This window comes from Danio rerio, chromosome 2 (genome assembly GCF_052040795.2).
Source record: "Danio rerio strain M-AB ecotype USA chromosome 2, GRCz13ab, whole genome shotgun sequence".
Lineage (NCBI taxonomy): Eukaryota > Metazoa > Chordata > Actinopteri > Cypriniformes > Danionidae > Danio > Danio rerio.
In genome coordinates, this window is record NC_141022.1 from 10,183,402 (window position 1) to 10,203,105 (window position 19,704).

The window sequence follows — 19,704 nt, forward strand, 5'->3', positions numbered from 1 at the left end:
GTTTTGTTTTTCACCTGTTATCTGCACAACAATTTCTATATTAAAATGCACTTAGATCCTACCTTTTGTATACGTTTCATTAACTTACCATGACAGAATAGCTACAGGTTTCCAACAAAAATCTTTTTTTTTTTTTTTTGTTCGAAAGGAACAAACTCAAACAGCCCATGCTGAAAAACAAACCTTATATGCTGGTAGGCTAAAATATGTTTTGATGCTGGTTTGCTGGTCACATGCTGGTTCTTGAATGACTGGCATAAATCAGCATTAAATCATACCTTACCAGCATATGCTGTTTTGTCTGCTGGGAGGTTTAAAAGAACAAGCCGAAGTGAGTAAATGACGAAGAATTTTTATTTCTGAGTGAGCTATGCCTTTATGTCGATATTGTTCACATTCACAGTCTAAACATGGACATTTCTAAAAGCAAACCGTGGTTGCCTGGCAGCATTTTTTCCTATCAGACTTGTTATCTAATATTTTTTTCAAGAGATTACTTCAAATATGCAGAGCCTGGGTCTGAGCAGCGAATGATTGAGATTGAGAGGAAACTGCTCTGAACTGAAGGGAAAATCTGAACTGTTATTTTACATCTGTTTTCATTGCCTGCACCACTGGGAGCTTTGCTTAGTAGACAGCATAACATAAATACAATAGTTGTAATAGCTTGTATTCTAAAACGATATGCTACAAAGTGTTTTACTTATAGGTCTATCATTTTGTTAAAGGGATAGTTCCCCCAAAATTACAATGTACTCACTATTTATACACCCTCAAGTGGTTTCAAGATGTTTTTTATTATACTAATATTCATTCATTCATTTTCTTTTCGGCGTAGTCCCTTTATTACAGTTTTTCTCCATTGGTTTGGCTCATTTTAAAACATAGACAACCTCCAAATCACTTGGCAATTGTTCACAACAGAATTGAATTTCTCATTCATTTCATCAAGTTGCAAACGTCTAACATCTTTGCAAATGATTAAGTACACATTTAGCACAATTTCTAAGTGAATAGATCTTGTTGATCTAAACTGAATGTTAATTCCCAGTCTAATGGTTGTTCTCTCCAAAATGGGTCAGCGTCATTACATTTTATATGTCATTACATGCACAATAATCTGTTTAATTGTCAAAATTAGTCAAGAAAATACCATGAACACCATGCAGTATGGTAAATCCTTAGAACATTTTAATACAATATTAATACAGCTATTTTTTTATAGCTTTTTGCTTTGATACGTGGAAATTACTTTGTGTGTGGTTGATCATTACAATAAAAAAAGGAGATACCATTTCCTTGGCAGAGTGCAGTGTGTGACGTCAAGCCTTGAAGGATACTCTTACCCTAAAATCCTACTTCTTTTTTTTTCAGTATTATCCACACTATTGTTTTCTGTTAGCTAGACAAAAACAGTACAGTAACCATTGTCAATGAATGACTGGGCTAAGGTGGACATGAGGGATATTTTAGTGGTCCTTTGCAATAATGACAAAACATAAACATTTTGACTTGCAGTGCTTACACAATGCTAAATGGACGAAGCATTTTGGGGGCACTGAATGTTTAAATGAGAAGGAAAATTAGTTTTGACATACGAGTGAACTGTTTTGGGAAAGGTATGAGCTTTTGCAAGTGAGCTATAGTGTTGTGCTAAACTGTAACACTGTTTTGCCCAATGATCTTAGAATTTTGAGAATGTAATTTCTGTTTCAAGAAATGAGTCAAACCAATGGAGAAAAACTGTAATCTGGGGTTGCCACAGCAGAATGAACCGCCAACTTATCCAGCATATGCTTTACAGAGCGAACCAGCGACCTTCTTGCTGTAAGGCAATTATGCTACCCACTGTAGCACTGTGCTGCCCTATACTAATATTCATTCATTCATTCATTCATTCATTCATTCATTCATTCATTCGTCTTCTGCCGCTTTTCCGGGGCCGGGTCGCGGGGGCAGCAGTCTTAGGAGAGAACCCCAGACTTCCCTATCCCCAGACACTTCCTTCAGCTCCTCTGGGGGGATCTCGAGGCGTTCCCAGGCCAGCCGAGAGAAATAGTCCATCCAGCGTGTCCTGGGTCTTCCCCGAGGCCGCCTCCCGGTGGGACATGCCTGGAACACCTCCCTAGGTAGGCGTCCAGGAGGTACCCGAGCCACCTCAGCTGACTTCTCTCGACTTCTCTCGATGTGGAGGAGCAGCGACTCCTCTCCGAGCTCCTCCCGGGTGTCAGAGCTCCTCACCCTATCCATAAGAGTGTGCCCTGCCACCCTTCGAAGGAAACTCATTTCGGCCACTTGTATCCGAGATCTTGTCCTTTCGGTCATGATCCAAAGCTCATGACCATACACTCAAAAAAATGATATGTTGGCGTTAATTAACTTTTTTTTGTCCACTGGTTCCACGTAACCGAGTTAAGTTACCTTTAAGAAAGAATATTAATTTTAGTGAACTTAAGTTAGTTACATAAAGGTAATGTAATGTTGTTTAGTTCAATCAACGTAACATTTATAATTTAGCTTTAATCAATGTAGTTATTTAGGTTTAATTATTCTAAAATTGATATTGTTATGTTTAACCAAATAAAAAAAACATTTTCCGTTTCATTGAGTTTATTCAATAGCATTTTTACAGATTTACACATTTTCCAGCAATAAAATGATTGTCAAAATCCAAATACTGTCTTTATCTGTATCTTCACTTATTAAAATAAGTTAAAACATTAATACTAATAAAATAATAGTAATACAAGTATGAAATAAATTAAAAACAATAAATGATTTAAAAAATATGCTTACGACTCCGCCCACCGTGTCGACCTGAGGTAACTATTTCGAAACGACGATAGACAACACTGACCATAGCGTTGCTGTACACTGCCTCGGGTGCCTGACGGTTCAGGAGGACCTCTCAGGGCACTTGAGGCAGGTCTGCATGAGCGGCGCTGAGGAGGCCCTGGTCCTGGAGGAGGTGGCTCGTGCCTTGGAGTCGCGCGCCAGGTTTGTCACAGAGGGGAGGGTGGTAGGCCTGGCGGAGGTGCGGGGCCTTGTGCAGGAGGACCCCACCTGCGGCTCCTACTCGGCCAAGGGCTTCCTCATCGCGGAGCAGCCCATTACACTCAGCAGCGGCAGCAAAAGTCCATGTCCGTCCACTATGGAGGCGGATATGGCTGAGGTCTCCCGTCGCCTCGGCCAGCGGTGCGAGCTGCCTCCCAGGACCCAGACGGATTTTCGCAGCTTCTGCGTTGCCACTCTAATGTGGCTACACCGTCTGGGTCCTGGAAGCGTCAGGGAGCTTAGGGTGCGGGAGTGGCTGGGCAGGCGGCCAGAGGGAGAGGCTGTAATCCTGACGCTTCCCGGGAAAACCGTGAGCCTGAGCCGGAAAGAGGAGGAGTGGCTGGAATGCTATTACAGGCACATCCGGCCGCTCTGCCTTAGGGCTCGGGCTCCGGGGGCAGAGGACAAGGGATGCTTCTTCCTGGGAGCGTCAGGACTCCCCCTCACTAACCCCAGCCAGGACGTCCTGCGCCTGAAAGCAAAGTACATCAAGAGGCAGCCCGTGCCGCCCGCTACCACCGCTGCTATGTCTTCTCCTCCGGCTCCAGCTTCGGCTTCTCCTCCAGCTGCACTGTCTCAGCCGCCTGCTCCATCTGGCGAGGAGAGGCCGTCCACCTCTGGCCTGCAGCCCCCTCCATTGCCTCTGCCTCGTTATTGGGGGGCTTTTCAGGACAAGTTTCCGGTAGGCTTGGGTGGGAAGCCCCCTAGTAGGGCGGAGGCAGCCGCGATCGGGTTCACCGACCATGGCTACTACCATCACTGGAGGGGGAAGCAGCTCGGAATCCGGACGGCGGAATCCGCCATCTCCTTGAGCGGTGCAACGACCGGAAGGGCCGGAAGCCTTCCCTGGCCCGGGTGCAGAGTGCCATTAGGGCCGAGACCGCATGGACCACCGGCGTGCCGACGGTGGACGGCGTCCTGGCAGAGTGGGAGCTCTCGAGGGCGCTGTCCGCCGTTACCAGTGACCAGCAGCTGGTCATGTCGGTGGTCCAGCAGTCTTGGAATGGACTGGAGATCCAGACCGTTGGGGACAAAGGCGGAGGAGTCGTCACCACCATGCCCTTTAAAAAAGGAGAAATTATTTGTGATTACCATGGGGAGGAGTTGTCCCACAAGGAGGGCTTAAGGAGACGGGAGGCCCTCCCCCGTGTCTCCTCCTCCTACATGTATTTCTTTAAAGGGCTTGGTGGGAGGACCCTTTGCCTGGATGCCCAGTCCTTGCCCTGCCCCTGTCACCCGGGCATGGAAACCTTCGGAAGGCTTATGAACCACTCCCGGCACCGCAACAACGTGTGGCCCTTTGTGAAGCTTCTAACACTGCCACAGGGGCCACGGGAGTGCGTTCTATTCCGCGCCCTTCGGGACATCTCCATGGGGGAGGAGCTGCTGCTGGACTACGGCGTTAGACGGGGGTCCTTCCGAGGAGAAGGCAAAAACTTAGATTGGCTGGACGACTGGGCGCGCAAGTTGCCCTTTTTTTTTTTTTTGTATAATTAGCACATCTTGGGTGTCTCGCCTTTTCTTGTTGATTTGCTGAATGTGTCCTCAATTGTAAGTCACTTAAGACAAAAGAGTCTGCTAAATGTTAATGTAACTAGTGTAGATTCATAAGGTGGTGTTGCACATCAAGGTTTGCGCTTCATCATGCCCAGCATCCTAAAAAAGTCAGGTAAAAAAATTAAAATTTACCAACAGATCAAAGGTGAAAGGAGGAATTGGTTTAAGAGGAAAATACAAAATGTTTAAAAAAATAAAATAGCTTACCATGTACTCCCTCACTTAGGGGCTTTGAGGATGCATTCACACCTTTTTTCCACTGGTGATGTTCTAAATAACATGAAATGACAATTAGTAATTTACTAAATAATTAGTAGTTAAAATTACTAGTAATTTTTACTGTACATCATTTTAATGTGTGTATAGGCATCTAAAGGCATAGTACCTGGATGATCCACAGTCTCCTCAGCCAGATATGGGACTTTAGAGGTTGAGCTGTAAACCTGTGTGGGAGAAAATAGATGTGAGTGAGCAAAGATTTAAAATAATAAAATATAATAATATACATAGCAAACTACTAAACTTAAAAATTTAAACGTGTTAGATGACCAAACAAATAAGCTTACATTAAATATGTCATCATGCTAGATGTCATCCTATTTAAGTGTCACATATGCTTGTCAAGATTTTTTTTTTAAGTTAACAGGCTTGAATACAATTAAATAATAAATAACAATGTGCCAACACCACATTTTAATTAATATTATGTAAGTTATCAAAACTGGCATTCAAACTCGACAAACCGCTTGACACTCATTTAAAATAAAGACTATCAAATCAAATAAAAAATCGAATCACTTTTATTGTCACATTATCAGCAGCACGTGTGCTATGATGAGTGAAAAGCTTAGACTATTCTAACATGACTATTCATTACTACCAACGTTAGCAACTTTATTTTGGGGGAGTAAATATATACCAAGTATAAAATTTCACAGGAATGCAAAACAAACTATACATTTATCTGTCTATAATGTGGAAAAGACACAGGGAACATGGCAATTTCATAGCAATACTACACACAAACACAACATAGTATTACAAGAGAGTACATTTATGATTCAAATGTTGTCACAGCCTCAGTATAAATACATAAAAAGTTTTAAAAAATCTCACCTGTGTGTCCACATTGGGGAAAGCTTTGTGCACGTTCTCAATTTGTACTGTAATCTTCATCTTTTGATTCCCATAATATGGCACCGAGCTGAGAGTGATCGTTGTGGTTTGAATCTTCTTACTTCCTGTGTTGTTTTGAAACTGCGCATGTGCAGATATTACTCCATCTATTGACCAAAATGCAGTACTGCAGAAGCAACACAACTCCCTTTCATTCATGTTACATAAGCAAGCTGTTTAAATGTGAAAACTTACTTTTTCTATTTTTTTTCCAACACAACACATAAGGGATTTGTTTAATTTAAACAGTTACATTCTTTGGTCCAATTAAAGCCATAATTAATTTTTTTGAGTGTAGGTGAGTGTAGGAATGTAGATTGACCGGTAAATCAACTGGCTCTTGGGACATACTAATATTATTCTAAATAAATACTTTTTTTGAAGAAAGCTGCAAACCTGTAACCATTTATATAGAAAAACAAATACAATGGAAGTCAATGGTTACAGGTTTGCAGCTTTCTTCAAAATATTGTCTTTTGCATTAAAAAGAAAAAAGAAAGTCAAGCAGAATTAGAACAAGTTAAGGTGTAAGTAAATGTTTACATGTAACATTTAAGGAATATAGTTTATTTTACCCCTTGTGCACTGTTCAAAAACTACCTATTTGTTATGTTAGGGATGAAAACATCAGCTGTAATTAAACTGCTGTAAAAATTGAATCTGATAAATATTTCTTAATTTTTTTTTTTGCATAAATCTATTAATCAACCTCTTTCCTGATAAAAAAAATTGTTAAGAAAATGACAAGATTTTAATTCTTTAATTGGCACATTTTAAATGATTTCACTTATTGGTGAAAAAACACACAAAATGACGTATTTTTTAATATAAAAAGTAATTTTTTAACCTTTTATCACAGTCTTGGACACCAACGTTGGCTTTGATGCATTGTTGAATTTTCATTTTTTTCCCTAAATTTAGTTTCCTAATTTACTGTTGGTGGCTGTTGTTGCCCCGTTGACTTCCATTATAACCACATTTGATGAAGCATAAGCACACAGTCTTTGTTTATGTTTACTTCATGTAGTTCTGAGTGCTAAGATGCATAATTTGATTTTCTCAGACACATCTCACACTCTCTTAGACACACATACACACACTGTAATATGCTGTTATACTCCATATAAAATCCAGAAACTAAGCTTTTTTTGCACAGGCAAAAACATCTAAAGGGTTAATGGTGTCAACTGATGATCAACAGTAAAAATTACTAATTTTACCACCAACAATCAAAAAGGTATGATTATATGGTGTCGTGGTTTTGTAATCCAAAAAATGTGACAACAATAGTAAATTAATGAGAAAATAAATTCAAATTAATCAAAAACCATGTAAATTTGGATCAAAGGCAATGTTGTGTCACATGTCTAAGACTTTGATAAAAGGTTAAAAAAATACAACCCACAGCGACTTTTTATATTGAAAATATGTAATTTTGTGTGTTTTTTTTTCAGCAAATCAGTGACATTATTTATGAATTTGGAAATTAAATGGTTCAAAAGCTGTAATTTTCAAGGCAATTTAGTAGTTTTAATCGGGACTGTGATCCAGAAGGGTTGATTTTGAGATTTATACAAAACTAAATTTGAAAAAATTATTAATCTGATCCTTATTGAATCATTCATTTTCTTTTTGGCTTCGTCCTTTTATTAATCCAAGGTCGCCATCGCCGAATGAACCACCAACTTATCTAGCACATGTTGTACGCAAGTAACGCAACCCATCTCTGGGAATCAACCATTTAAACACTCAATCTCACTCATAAACTACAGACAATTTAGCTTACCCAATAAGTCACCTGTATACCACATGTCTTTGGACTGTGCACTCGGAGGAAGCCCACGCGAACGCAGGGAGAACATGCAAACTCCACACAGAAACGCCAGCTGACCTTCTTGCTGTGAGGTGACAGCACTACCTACCAACACTACTCGCCATCTCCTTATTATTATTTATATTTATTTTTTTACTAGATTGTTATTTATTTATTTTTTAGATTGTCACATTATTGACTAAAAAAAAATAAGATAAATAAATAAATAAATAAATAAATAAATAAATAAATAAATAAATAAAAGAATATTTTTAAATTCTAATTGTTCAAGTAACTTTTTAAATAAAGATTGTACACAGTTTTCAAGTGTAAGATAGATAGATAGATAGATAGATAGATAGATAGATAGATAGATAGATAGATAGATAGATAGATAGATAGATAGATAGATAGATAGATAGATAGAGAACGTTGCGCTCCTGGTTGAGACTGTATCTGAAAATGGGAAATGACGTGCCTCAGCTATTACGTTCTAGAAAGCGCTCTGAATCCGGAGCTGCAATGGTACAGGGGAGGGAGGAATGGCTATTTAAAGAGGGTAAAATAACACAAGATCTTTAGTGCTGAGTAACCGCCTCCAAACAGACACAAAGAGATCAACTGATCATCTGTATCACGGTTTAAAGAGGCAGGATTTGACAGTGTAGCGCTCTTATTCGCCGTCTTCTTTATCAACCGACAGTCGAATCCTCGGGCAGCGGCAGCAGCGCGGTCTGCATAGTGGAAAATGGGCAAAGATTATTACAAAATACTGGGAATCGCGAAAGGAGCATCAGACGACGATATCAAGAAGGCGTACAGAAAGCAGGCTTTGAAATGGCATCCTGACAAGAACAAGGCAGCCAACGCTGAAGAGAAATTCAAGGAGGTCGCAGAGGCTTATGAAGTTCTCAGCGATCCAAAGAAACGAGAAATATACGACCAGTATGGAGAAGAAGGTATGTTCTTCCTTCATATCAGTAATACCCATGGTAACAAAGAACATATTCTCTATATCTACCCAACTCATACTGTAAAATATGTCAGATAATGTAGGCTTTAGGCTATACAAAAATATATACATTGCGTTATAAGCTGACCATATGGTTATGTTTTTATTTTAGTCCTCATCATTGCTCAACCAAAAGGCTAAATCTTTTCATGTAGAAACAATGCTCCCTGCAAGCCTAAATGTCAAAATGGATATGTCGCTGCTGTCTATTCTAATTATAAATAGACATGGTATTATATGTGGTGTGTTTACTAGATAACTGCGCTGGGTTGCATAGCAATGACAGCATGTGTTTGTGGCCTAAATCTTCCTCAGTCTATTTTTTCGAAAATAAAATGAGTTTTTTCTATATTATTAGGTCTTAAAGGAGGTGGAGGAGCGTCCGACGGCCCAGGTGGCAACTTCACCTACACCTTCCATGGAGACCCTCACGCGACATTCGCCACGTTTTTCGGAGGAGCCAGTCCTTTTGAGGTATTTTTTGGCAGGAAAGTCAACGGACGAGATGAGGACGACATGGAAGTGGACGGAAACGATCCTTTTGGTTCCTTTACGAGTTTTAACATAAATGGATTTCCACGCGAACGGCACGTAGGTCAAGGTGGCCCGCCACGCAGGAAGCAAGACCCGGCTATCCACCACGAGCTCCGGGTGTCACTTGAGGAGGTTTTTCACGGAAGCACCAAACGCATGAAAATCTCACGGAAGCGCTTAAATCCGGATGGTCGAACCTTGAGAACCGAGGACAAAATCCTCACTATTGAGATAAAGCGTGGCTGGAAAGAGGGAACCAAAATCACATTTCCACGGGAGGGTGACGAAACGCCTAATACTATTCCTGCCGATATTGTGTTTGTCATTAAAGATAAGCCTCACGGCCACTTTCGACGAGAGGGGTCTGATATTGTGTATCCAGTCCGGGTCAGTCTGCGCCAGGTGAGAACCATCCATTCATCCATCCATCCATCCATCCATCCATCCAACCAACCATCCTTCCATGCATCCATCCATCCATCCATCCATCCAACCAACCATCCTTCCATGCATCCATCCATCCATCCATCCATCCATCCATCCATCCATCCATCCATCCATCCATCCATCCATCCATCCATCCATCCATCCATCCATCCATCCATCTATCTATCTATCTATCTATCTATCTATCTATCTATCTATCTATCAATGGTGGTGCTGAGTAGAATTATCAGGTCATCAATATCAAATATTATCAATATTTTAATTTCAAAATGCACATCAGTTTCAGTATTTTATGTTGATTGTAATGTTCAGAATATGTTATAAGTTTTATTACAGTTAATTTATTTAATATTTTATGTCTCTTAAAGTCCATTACTGCATTCATCCATCTGAACTAAAAGGTGGCTTGTTAAATATAACTTTAATAAATATTATATATATATATATATATATATATATATATATATATATATATATATATATATATATATATTATTAAAGTATATGATGATTGATTTCACTTCCAAATATATATTGTTTCGTACAATAATATATAGTATGCTGCCATCTGTAAAAAAAAAAATAATTTTATGGTTTATTTATTTGAAAAGACTATTTCATTTACTTATTTAAAGTAACGACTGTAAAATTACAGAGATTTACTGTAAAACAACAGGTTGAATTACAGAAATTTACCAAAAATTTACATTTAAGGAAATTTCTTTAATTTAACAGCCGTTATTTTACTTTTTTTTTCCAGCTGCCGTAAAATCACAGATTTTTTTTACTGTGTATATATATTGTATACAGTTGAAGTCAGAATTATTACCCCCTCGATTATTAGCCCCCATTTTAATTTTTTTCCCACAATTTCTGTTTAACAAAGAGAAGATTTTTTCAACACATTTCTAAACATAACAGTTTTAATAACTAATTTATAATATTGGATTTATTTTATCTTTGCCATGATGACAGTAAATAATATTCGACTAGATATTTTTCAAGACACTTCTATACAGCTAAAAGTGACATTAAAAGGCTTAACTAGGTTAATAAAGTTAACTAGGCAGGTTAAGGTAATTAGGCAAGTTATTGTATTACGATGGTTTGTTCTGTAGACTATTGAAAAAAATTATAGCTAAAAGGGCCTAATAATTTTGACCTTAAAATGTGTTTTTTTTTTTTGTGTTTTGTTTTTTTTAAAAAGAAACAGCTTTTGTCCTTGCCAAAATAAAACAAATAAGACTTTCTCCAGAAGAAAAAATATCATCAGAATTATTGTGAAAATTTCCTTGCTCTGTTTAACATCATTTGGGAAATACTTAAAAAAGAAAAAAAAAAAATCAAAGGAGGGCTAATAAGTCTGTCAAATGTACATGTATAGTATCTCGCATTAAATGCAGAAGTAAAAGTTTCTGTCATATATGGTATAAAGTTTAACTTAAATCACTTTATTCTAACTGTATTTTATTTTTTAAATTAAATATTAACTGTAACTTTTAAAATTACAGTTTCATTTAAAATTACTTACACTTTTAATGTGTCTATGACTTTCGATAGATCTGTGCAGAAGTTACAGTTTTAAAAATTGTTGCCAGCTAAAAATGTTCAAATCTTTGTTTGAAATCTTCACTCTTACATAATGCAGTTTGGACAGCAAGTAATACGAGCTGTGTTTAGTTGCCAGAAAAGGCGCTCGCCCACTTAAACTGTTAGAGACCATCAAGATGTACTCGCACGACCGAATCATTAACACACTGTTCTGTAAATGTCAATTCTGTACATAGAGCACCAAACCCATCTAGCAAATGAAATATGCTTTTAAGCTTGGTGTTAAAAGGGGAAAAGGTGGATATATTTTTGCATGCAGCAACTGCAGTATAATGAGCTAAAAAAGGTTGCTGGATATTTGCTTGCGTTGCTGTCATAATGGAAGGTTACTGTCAAATTGTCATGCTGTCACTTTGATGCCTTTTCTCATTCTTGTCATTTAGGGAAATTGTTAGGAGTAAACTTAATCAAGATCAGTTCTTATCAAGCTGACATATGTTTTTGCAGATAACTTGTGCAATAAAAGCAGGTTGGGGTGTCATGATTTCCATTTCAAACAGTAGGACCCATATTAGTAGAACTAGATTGTAGGCAAGGGCCGGTATAAGGTTATGAGGTATGATAACCTTGGATATAAATCACAGTTTTACAGTGTCATGGGATGGAGTAGGCATGGGCCGGTATAAGTTTCTGACAGTATGATAACTTTGGATAATAATATCACGGGTTTACAGTATCACAGTATTGTGATTACTGCTGTAAAATGATGACTTTTTAAATGTCTTAGAAGAAAACAACAACATTTCCCCCCATTTAACACAATATATTACATTTTAAGACATATTTATAATATTTTGGAACAGTAAACATGTCAGGCTACATAATTAAAACAAACCATTGACTTCTACTATCTTCATTAGCTTAACAAACACAGATTTCCATAAAAAAACTCTATATCCCTTAGAAACGTTATATCAACACATTTTAGCTAGTTTAAATACCTTGATTTTTCCAAACCGCGGTATACCTTGAAAACAGTTATCATCCCATGCCTAGTATGGAGATCACTGCTCTAAAATATAAGATTTTTAAATGTCAGGGTAAAAAACAAAACCTTTTTCCTCTTTGTACACAATATATTTTATTTTGAGAAACACAAAGTATTTTGTAACAGTAAGCATGTCAGGCTAAATAATTAAAATTAACTATTAACTTCTGCTGTCTTCATTTGTTTCAAAAACACTGATTTTGGGAGATCTTTTTTTTGCTGGAGATACTGCCGTCCTCAAAAACAAAAACAACAAATGTAAATAAAAAATCTTACTCATACTTTAGAAACGGTATAGCAGAAAATTTTGATGATTTCAGAACCTTGACTTTTCCAAACAGCGGTATACCTTGAACACAGTTATTGTCCCATGCCTACTGGATTGTCTAGGTTGTCACATCATCAAGCTCCATCAAAAACTGGAAATCAGCACTGAGCTCATTTGATTTCATTAGGAAAGACAACACACACACAAAAGTTTCTTTTTCGAGATGAAGGTATTGTTTTCTTTTGTTATAAGTGACTCACATGAGGCTAAACTGCATAATTTAAACCAGTAGGAGGCCACGGACTCCTACTGTTATATAGCCTATATCTGAGCCGAACTGCACATTTATGACATAGACTGTAGTCATGCACACTTATTATACTATTTGATACTATTGTATAATGAGAGTAGAACTAGGGAAAGAGAGATTAGGACCTACAGCCTTGAAGTCTTGGAAGGATGCATCCTCACTAGAACTCTGAGAGCGTTAAATGGGTATGCAGTTATGAACAGTTAAAAAATTCTAGTTAAAACTGCTTTTGTGTATCTTTGTTGTATTTCTAAAAAAATACTAATAATTAAAATGATATAACTTTTTAAAGGGGTAGTTCACACACAAACGCACACAAAACACACACAAAATCCATACTTGTTCCAAAACTGAGTTTCTTTTTTTCCGTTAATCACTAAAGTAGATATTTTGAAGAATGTTGGAATTCAATAGCCGATGTTCATTCATTCATTTTCTTTTCGACTTAGTGCTTTTATTAATCTGGGGTCGCCATAGCGGAATTAACCGCCAACTTATCCAGCACGTTTTACACAGCGGATGCCTTTGCAGCTGCAACCCATCCACCACCAGGTGGAATACTCCACATAGAAATGTGTGACCCAATAGCCAATGTTTTCCATGTTATTTTTTTTCCTTGCAACATTCTTTAAAGTATCTTCTTTTGTGTTGTACAGAAAAAGGAAACTCATAAAGGTTTGGAACAAGTCATGGGTGAGAAAACGATGGCAGAATTGAAAATTGTGTGAACTATCCCTTTAAATTTAGAGAACAAATGAAGTTTGTAGAATATTGCTTATACTAATAACAATTGTTTCGCAATATGTTCTTTGATTATAGTCATTGTGCGGCTGCTCCGTCACTGTGTCGACGATAGATGGTAAAACGTGCAATATGAAGATAACCGACGTCATCAAACCTGGCATGAGGAAGGTCATTGCTGGACAAGGACTGCCCTTCCCAAAGAACCCAGAGCAAAGAGGGGACCTCATAGTGGAGTTTGATGTGAACTTTCCTGAAAGCCTGCCAACTAATGCCAAGGATGTCCTGAAACGGCACTTACCGGTCTCATAAGCTTGGACAAACTTTAGCAACATTTCTACATGAATTCAGTCCCTGAATCAAATTTTGAGAATGTGCAATTTCTATTTTTATTAACTAAATGTTTGTTAAATATGTATGTTATATATCTAAATACACACATATATGAATCATGTTGCATGACTGTGTATGTCAGTGACAGTGCAAGCTTAAAGTGCAACCTGTTTTTTATTTCCCTGCTTGATTTACTGTTATTTTTATGCTTAATTTGAATTGTGCTGTATGTATTGTTTCATAACGACAGTATTCTAAATGATATTGATTTATTTGTATGCCTTTTCAAGTAAATCTCACTTGTGCTGACAGAACTAATACTTCAATTCAAATACTGTTAATACTTCTCTCTAGATGCACAATATGGTATGACTTTAGTAGATGATGTTTTGGAGTGGTCCGTGTGGCTGTACCATGGATACTTGCCTTTATTTATGAAACTACAGCATACAGCAAGACTAAAATAATGCCTTTTCAGATCTGATATGTCAGATCTTTGTAATTGTGAGCGACATACTCACGTTATGTAACTGTCTTTGACAGAGACCAAAAATGGTTACATGTGCTGTGGGTTCATAGCATACCTTGTTTATGATATTTGGAGAACATTTGCATAAATCAAAGTATTATACTTTATATTTTTACTCTGTAGCCTGTTGACTAGTGTTTTGTGTTTGAGAGTCTTGGTTACATTTTTAGCCGAATAAAACAGGAGTTACAGAACTTACCGTACAGGTGATTTATTGACATTTCCGCCAGAGGACGCCACATGTTCAAAAGCAGTTTATGAGGGGAAAAGTCGAAGCAATCAGCAAACTTTGCTACTGAGGATTAGTCATTGTTTCACAATGAAGAAAGCAGAAGTTTCAATGAAACCGGTGACAAAGAGAAGATTTAACTGTACTAAAGGATTAATGACAAAGAAAAATAATGAACTAGGCTATTACAAATCTATAATGCGCGTTGGTTATTTCACAAAACAGTCAGCGTGTATTAAGAGTACGTCTGCATTTACCAGTTAAGAGTTTTAAAAATATCATTAACTGACACCTGAGCCAGGTAAATGAGTTTCTAGCTGACGTCACGACGTCCTGTATCGCGCGTGCGTTCAGCAGTGGAGTTGTCCATTGTGTCTCAGCAGCTTGAGAGTTTACAGTAGATCCGCATACAGTCAATTTATACTCGACCACCTGTTGATTACTACCGTTTTTAGCTCTTCGGTCGCTTTCTAAAGGGAACCTGACTAAAAGGACACGTTAAACAGGTTGATTTCCGTCCTTCGATGCTCTGGCTGTCCGTTTGCCGTGTAATTTAAGCCCCCTTCGGATTTACAGGAGGAGCGAACATGCCTTTGGGACTCAGGAAAAAGAAAAACAAGTCGAGAGAAAGCTCGAACTTAGTGGAAAACGAGGAGATCGGCGGACATGCAGTTGTCGGGAAGTCCGCGGTGAACGGCGGAGGACTCCCTCCTCCACCTGCCAGCCTGCGGCCGAAACTGGTGTTCCATACGCAGCTCGCGCACGGGAGTCCCACAGGGAGGATCGAGGGCTTCACGAACGTCAAAGAGCTGTACAACAAAATAGCAGAAGCCTTTAATTTAAGTCCAGATGAGGTAAATGCCAAATGAATTAAGTGTTTATCTCAGTGTGAGTCGCTTATAAACTGTTGAAGCGAGTTTCCAGATCTAACAAATCTCATAAAATCCACTGCTTTGTGTTTGCATAAGGTGCGTCTTTCTAGATACAGGCAGGTGAAATCTCGTTGACATTGTTATTCCACTTAAATCCAGCTTTGACTTTTAAAATGAGTTCTGGTCTGCACTATAAAGTTATTTTTTTCCAATAAGTGGCCATAAAACAGAAAATAAATGTTATATGGACCAGTAACAAAACATGATAGGTTATCTGTTAAGATACAGTTATCCAGTTTAAAACACACGCTGAGTACTTAGAAATGTATTTTGTGTTTCAATCTTGTATTGTTATGCATGTTTGACAAACATGGAAATCTAATCAACTGGTACTAAGTACTAAAAGTCTTCATATTATGTAATCATAAACAAATTATGAGAATTAACATTTTTACATGAGTACAAAAATCTGAAATATACTATCGAAGTTTTTTTTATAATAGTCCATTTGGTTTGCATACAAGTTGACTTATAACAATATCTTTACATTCAAATAGAGCTTAATTCCAGAGTCATGAAAGTACAGAGCGGTTAATAGAGTTATTGTTACATGTAAATACATATTAATACATAATATTTGGAACAAAATGTATAAAATGTATTATTATTTTCAAAAGTAAAAAAAAAAAATCTTATTTAAATAACTTCAATTAATAATTAACTTATCCAGATCCATTAAATAACAGCTTACACATAATAGCTCACACATCAGCACCAAATCAATTATTTTACATCATAAACGTGGTAATATAATAATTCTTGAAGGTGAAATGGCAACACTTACACACTGTAACCAATGTAGTGTTCCACGTAATTCATTCATGTTGTCCCAATTAAAATCGGTTAGGTTAACAGATTTAATAAATTTAAGTAGATTGAACATAGAAAAATAAAGTTGTCCTAATGAAATATCAACATTTGTGTTGTTTCAGCTCATTTTAAATAATTAGTTTGAGCAAATAAACATTTTTTCTTTTGAGTGCACACAAAAACTATGGTTTTATGTGTTCAGTTTGCTGGCTTGTTTGTTTTGTAGATTTGCCTACACCACACTGATGGTTAGATTTAGGGACAGACTTGTATGCTTGGCTTCGGTAGTAGCATCGGGTGTTAAAATACGTCAGTTTTTGAAGTAAATGAAGCTTAATATTTGTGTGAGTGAAAAGTCTAGTCCGTTTCCTCATCTATAACAGTACAAGAAAAAGCTAGTTGTTCCTTTCATGAACATTTTTAAGGGGAAATTCCCTAATACCAGTCAGACGAGTAATTGTAATGTTTGGACACATCAGTAGGGCGAGTGTTGTGATAATATTGTGAAATTAAATCACCCTCTGGCCTTCTGAATTGCTTATACTTTAATCCAATAGATTTCATCCACGTTCCTATCTTAGAGGCTCCCTAACACTACATATTTTGAATGTCGTCTCAGTCAAGCACACCTTCAGGTCATCGGCTTTCTAATAGAGGCTACAAGACCTGAAATGGGTGTGTCAGGCCCACAAAAGCAGGGGTATTTGTAAAAGTGCATTTTTTTTTTTCTGTGCAGTTTATCCATATGCAAATGTAGCATCCGGTCACTGAAACTGGGCCTTTTTGAAAACTTTTTCAGAAACTTGTTGTTAGCATTCACTGTAAAAATCAGGTAGTTGACTTTACTTTACAAATAGTGAGTTAAACTATACTCAGTTTGTTCAAACTGCTTGTTTAATATGAGCTAAAATAACACAACTCTTGAGTTTTTTTCCACAACATAATTGTTTTATGTTAAATCCTATTACGTTTGTAAAACAATAATAAGTTAACTTAATTCCTTCATGTTGTCCCAACACAAATCAATGGTGTGGAACCAAACTTTTTTTTTTACAGTGTATGTAAATAATTATAAAAATAAGTTGTCAACTTAACAGTTCTTAGGTTTACTCACTTTTTAAAGTAAAGTCGATCAATTTGTCGCTTTTAAAGTAAATGGAAGTTAAACAGTGTTGGGGTAACGCATTACAAGTAACGCAATTTAATTAATAATATTACTTTTAATAAGTACTAAGTAACGCATTACTTTTGAGAAATAAGTAATAATATTTGTTAGTTATTTTTTTGAAAACGTAACAAGTTACTTTTTAGTTTAATTTAAATTTAATTTAAATTAAAATGAAAGTAGTCATAATGAGTCACGCAGTCAATGAGAGAATGTGTTCATTATTTTGAACACATCGATGAAAAGGAAAAGGGGATTGTCTCAATAATTTTACTTGTTTCAATGGACAGTGATTCTACAATTAGTACAAAAGTAGAAAACACATTGCTTTAAATCTTCAATAATCTGTACATACGGCATGTATAGCTCAGGGGTAAGAAAGTTCTCACATAACATACTAAAATACTATTTTTTTATGTTTTTTTTTAAAGGTAAATTAAGATGTAAATTATACCGTACGCTGTTAACTGCAGAACTTTTATATAAAAAAACTAGTTCTGGAAAAATCAAGCATCAGGGACGTAATAAAAAGGAACACAAATGTTACTTAAAAGTAATGTTACTCATTACTTACCATAAAAAGTAACTAAGTAACCCAACTATTTATTTATTTTTTTTTGGGGGGGGGGGGGGGGTAAGTTAAAGTTTGTCTTTTTATTCTAAAATCATGATGGACATGTGATTGAAATAGTTTCTAATATGAGAAATAAAATTGTAGAGCGTTTCTTGATATCGTCCATTGGGAACCATATCTTTGGAAGATGAGCACAGATACATTGTTTATAAGAAACACTACTATAAACACTCAAAATACACTCAAAAAATTATTTTTGCTGCTTGTTCAAAGTACTTTTTAAAATGAGCTCAGTCAACACAGTTCTTGAGTTTCATTGGGACAACTCATCCACTTCCAATTTGTAAAAACAATTAAGTTAACTGAATCGATTTGTGTTGGGACAGCATGAAGGTGTCATGTGGAAGGTATAGGGTTCCACCTAACACCTTCATGTTGTCCCAACACAAATCGATTGAGTTAACTTAATTTATTTAAATTTGTAAAACAATTAGGTTAACCTAATCTATTTGTGTTGGGAGAACATCAAGGTACTGTGTGGAACCCTGTATTTTTTACAGTCAATGAAATTTGCTATTTGTTTGAACTACTTTTTTAAAATGAGCTGAAACAACACAATTCTTGATTTTTACGGGGGGCATAACTTGTTCCATGTTAAAAATTGTTCCATGTTAAATCCACATAAATTAGTAAAATCTAAGAAGTTCACTTAATTTCTTCATGTTGTCCCAACAACACAAATTGATTGTGTGGAGCTTCTTTTTTCAATGTAACCTGCCTTGCCTAATTTCCTGTAAAGCAACAACTTTTTTTTTTCAAAGTAAACTAACAAATGACATCGTACAGTGTCATCATGGTGAAAGTGTATATTTTGCTTAATGATGTCATGGTTTATGCTCTTTTGTTTGACATCAGATTATGCAATACTCCTTTTTCAGGCTTCTGGTCGGCCAGCATACTTGATGCGTAGAATTATATCATCACTTGTTGGTTTGGCATGCTCATGATAGTGCATCATAACATGTTTTTGCGTTTTCATGTGGACCTAAATTTTGTAAAAGGAAGGAGGAAAATATCTATTCATAAAGATACAGGTATACATGTGGACATGGACTCAAGACAGTGGAGATATGCAAATTGTGACTCTGGACTATGTTGCATGGGGATTTTCCTGGGAATAACCAAACATAGACATTGTCAAAACATTGACAATATTTGCAATTTATTTCAAATGATCAACATTTAGTTTATTCCAAATTCATTATATTATTAAGTAAAGATGTTTCTTGAAGATAATTTGTAAATGTCCTATTATAAAAATGTCTGCTTAATTTTTGATTATTAATATGCATTTCAAAGATTTTAATTTTTGTGCGGTTTATTCATAAACTAATTTCGAGAGGATCACGTGCTTATGATCAACACGGCTGGCTCCTTATCAGCCCTATTAGATGATTATGGAAACATTATAAATAACCTGAGTTTTTCACTCCAGTTATCATCATGTTGAAGCCCTAAGTGAATTAGTTTACACTTCTCACAGTGACAAGCAGGGGAGTTCTCGAGACCTATCTGACCTCGAACTCCCCTCTCGCCCTTCTAATGGGAGGGAGCCCCGGGC

General features: G+C 36.8%; 2 protein-coding genes and 1 pseudogene across 3 annotated transcripts in view; all 3 read left to right on the forward strand.

Annotated features, from left to right (window-relative positions):
• Positions 1-148: 148 nt before the first annotated feature.
• LOC147846210 (uncharacterized) lies at positions 149-4,551 on the forward strand (annotated as a pseudogene). The gene has a single exon (XR_015477987.1). The product of XR_015477987.1 is annotated as an uncharacterized LOC147846210 (transcript).
• A 3,617-nt stretch (positions 4,552-8,168) lies between these two features.
• On the forward strand, positions 8,169-14,567 carry dnajb4 (DnaJ heat shock protein family (Hsp40) member B4). Its single transcript, NM_001003455.1, is given in 3 exon segments — positions 8,169-8,559; positions 8,971-9,548; positions 13,590-14,567. Coding segments are annotated over 3 exon segments (1,023 nt in total). The 5' UTR covers positions 8,169-8,348; the 3' UTR covers positions 13,824-14,567.
• Positions 14,568-14,970: 403 nt separating this feature from the next.
• The window catches only part of gipc2 (GIPC PDZ domain containing family, member 2), a 32,193-nt gene continuing 27,459 nt past the window's right edge, over positions 14,971-19,704 (forward strand). Inside the window, 1 exon segment of the mRNA NM_200930.1 lies at positions 14,971-15,456. Within this exon segment, the coding sequence (NP_957224.1) occupies positions 15,190-15,456 (267 nt within the window). The 5' untranslated portion in view covers positions 14,971-15,189.